Genomic DNA, 3,024 nt, shown 5'->3' with positions numbered 1-3,024 from the left:
TATATATTTGTTTCTTATTCCATCTCTAAATCTAGCAGTGCTACTTTACAGTTTGCCCAAAATGTCTTCATCTTTCCTTTTTCACGTTCGTCCCTGCATCATATTAAGCCATTCGATTCTCATATTCATTTCTCTATGTTTCAACCTTCTTGTTCGGTCTCTGTCACACTAAGTGTACTTGCTCCTCCCACTCCTCAGGCGATTGGTCCTCTTCTAACTCAGTGGCGAGGTCTAAGTCCATCTCTCCAGCCGGGACCGTGAGCGCGGCGGTGGGGCCGTCTTCGCATTGGGAGTGTGAGCACGGGTGTGTGTCCGCTTCGTCCGGCGACACGTCTGCCACACACCCGATGTCCACACCCTCCTCAGCAGCCGCCGCCCGGTGTTCCAGCTCCAGAGTGTTGGGCCTCGACAGCTCCCGGTTGGGACCGGCCGCTCCTCTCCCCGCCTCGGGCTCGCCCTCCGGGGGCTGCCGGGCCGGGGCAGGGGTGACCTCCCTGGAGGTCTGGCTCTCTGACCCGGTCTCAGTGACCGTGTCAGGGGAGGACTCTGTTTCTGTGGTGGGCGGAGAGGGGACGAGGGCGAGGCTCTGGGGGTTGTTCTGGGGGTTGATGTTATTGCTAAACCAGGCCATGATGTTGTCCAGCAGCTGGGCGCTGGCCACGGGGTCTAGGGGCTCCAGTCTCTGAGGGTCACTCGGGGTGAAAGCGCCCCCCGGGGGGATCACCGGTGAAAGCATGAGCTCTGGCTCAAGTTCCGGAGAAGGGAGGCACAACTGGGCAGGGGGCTGGGGGGCTGCCTTGGGGGTACGTTCGAGAACATAGGGGGCAGGACGCTCCGGGGGGTAAGAGCTAGGATGTTCTGGGTGAGGGTTGTAAGAGCTGTCTGGGTTTGGGGTGCTTTCACAAGTGGTCGCATGTTCCCGATTATATGAACTAGGATGGGCAGGATTTGGGGTGTGTTCAAGTGCGTAGGAGCCAGCATGTTCAGCCTCGGCCAAATAAGGATTTGAGTGGCAGTGACTCGGCTCTTTGCTAGGATCTGAGCTCTGACTGATAGCGATATGGTCGAGCAAATAAGCAGCGGTCAGTGCATTCTGATCTTGTCTATGGCTGCGCTCGCTGTAATTAGGTTCCATGGGGTAAGGAGCAGTGAGCGTGCTATGGTTGTATGTGTGGTGTGAGCATGGCTGGTCCTGTGTGTGTGTGCCGTAGGTGTGTGTGTCTAGCTCATAAGGAGTGGTTATATTCCCCAGTTTCATAAGGCTGTGGCCCAGCTCCAGCAGCTCTGCACTGAGGCAGGGGGGAGGCGGCGGGAGAGGGATGGGGTGAGAGGCGGGAGGCTGGGGGGTGGAGTCTGTCCTGGTGGGAGGGCGGGGAGGCTCCAGGAGAGAGGGTGGAAAGGAGGAGCGTCTGGCTCCCAGATGACGGTCTGTGTTTGGGGAGTGTGAGGCAACCCCACCTAGGTCTGCTGGGGGACCCGGCCGCCTCTCCTGTCCTCTGTCTAAGCCTCTCTCCAGCTCCGGCCGCCCCTCCAGGCCTCCCTCCAGGCCTCTCTCCCTGCGGGACTCCTGGAGGGACAGCTGGATGGCCAGCAGGATGTTGGGGTCGTCCTCGTCCAGGGAACCCAGCGCTCGTCTCCGGCCCTCACTCCTCTCTGGGCCTTCTGAAACACAAATGTCAAATTTAGACATATACACCAACAGAAAAGGGACCGTTTGTGTGTAACTTGATGCCCACTTCAGCCCACTGATCACTGCCCTTTATGTGTTTCGATTAAGTATTCCCAACCTGTGGGCCGGGGCACACTGGTGGGCCGCGAAGGTATTGCACGTGGGGCCGCCAAATAATTTGTAAAACATCACAATCTTCGTGACTTTTTATTTTATTTGTATTATTATGTACGCGCACTTCTCCCTTGTGGCATGATACCGTTATTTAATTTGTAATATTTGTTAATTAGCCTATTGCAGACAGCCCCTCCCTTTTAGTTTCTGATTTCTGTGTAGTGCTGATGGACAGCTTGGACTAGACTATTTTTTTAAATATTTGTTGACAGATACAAATGTATACATGGAAACATGTATAATGCTTGACTATGATGCAGTTTGTCCAAATATATATTGTTATAGGTATGTTATGGTAAATCACAGTGAGTTAATTTCCTAAATGCTACATATACATTTGGGGGGGACTGTACCTTACATGACCTGAGGACTAAAGGGATCTGAGTGAGGACCGATGTTCTAAATTGAGTATTTTATTATTATTTGTGCTACTAATCATATGTCTAATATCTAATTGATATCTAATTTTAGAATGAAAGTCTCCATATAAACGATTGTTACACACGTTATAAACACTATCGCTGTGTTCGGAATGGTTCACTCACTCATTCTCTCACTCACTATTCCCCATGTAGTGTTGATCATAGTGAACTATATGGGGAACGATCAAATTAACCATCTTCTTCTCTTTCGGTAAAGACGGCCGCATTGCATTGCGATATACCGGTGAAAATGTAGGGTACATTCGCTGTTCACTAGAAATCGCTGTGCATTGTGGGTATTTTACAGTGGACTATATAGTGAATCAAATTAACAGTTGAGAATTCGGGGGGAAAAAAAGGCGAAAACATTAAATAGTCTACTATTTCTGTCATAGAGACCGATTCCGAAAGGGCGTATGTGTAAACTAGACCTGTGTTGTCACTCCTTCTGCTGGTCTCTGGTGTGTTGCTGTTGCTTCTTAGGCTGTGCAGACTCAGCATGTCTCCCCTGCGCCGCGGCCTGTGTCTTCGGCGGTACTGGATGTCAGCATACTCCTGCAATAGATCATTTACGTAAAGTTATGAGAAAAACAACAGGCTCACTAAGAGTCAAGAGTGGATTTTGTGTCCCTAACAGGTGCATGCCTACAGCACCGATCTAGCAAACAAAAACAGGATTCAGCCCATGCAGGCAGGAGAGACTGTGTGCGTTTTCTTTCAGTAGGTGGCGATGAGAACAGATCTCTGTGCATTACCTGT

General features: G+C 51.1%; 1 protein-coding gene across 1 annotated transcript in view; it reads right to left on the bottom strand.

Annotated features, from left to right (window-relative positions):
• LOC310785596 (ankyrin repeat and IBR domain-containing protein 1-like) overlaps positions 1–3,024 on the bottom strand; it is a 23,068-nt gene continuing 20,044 nt past the window's right edge. The window contains exons 19-20 of the mRNA XM_083646722.1: positions 2,697–2,820; positions 1–1,662 (exon numbers count right to left, since the gene is read on the bottom strand). Of these exons, the coding sequence (XP_083502848.1) occupies positions 164–1,662; positions 2,697–2,820 (1,623 nt within the window). The 3' untranslated portion in view covers positions 1–163. The remainder of the gene's footprint in view (positions 1,663–2,696; positions 2,821–3,024) is intronic.

This window comes from Poromitra crassiceps, assembly GCF_964638095.1.
Source record: "Poromitra crassiceps genome assembly, chromosome: 11".
In the NCBI taxonomy this organism is placed as follows: Eukaryota; Metazoa; Chordata; class Actinopteri; order Beryciformes; family Melamphaidae; genus Poromitra; species Poromitra crassiceps.
This window is presented reverse-complemented; position numbering and strand designations above follow the sequence as displayed.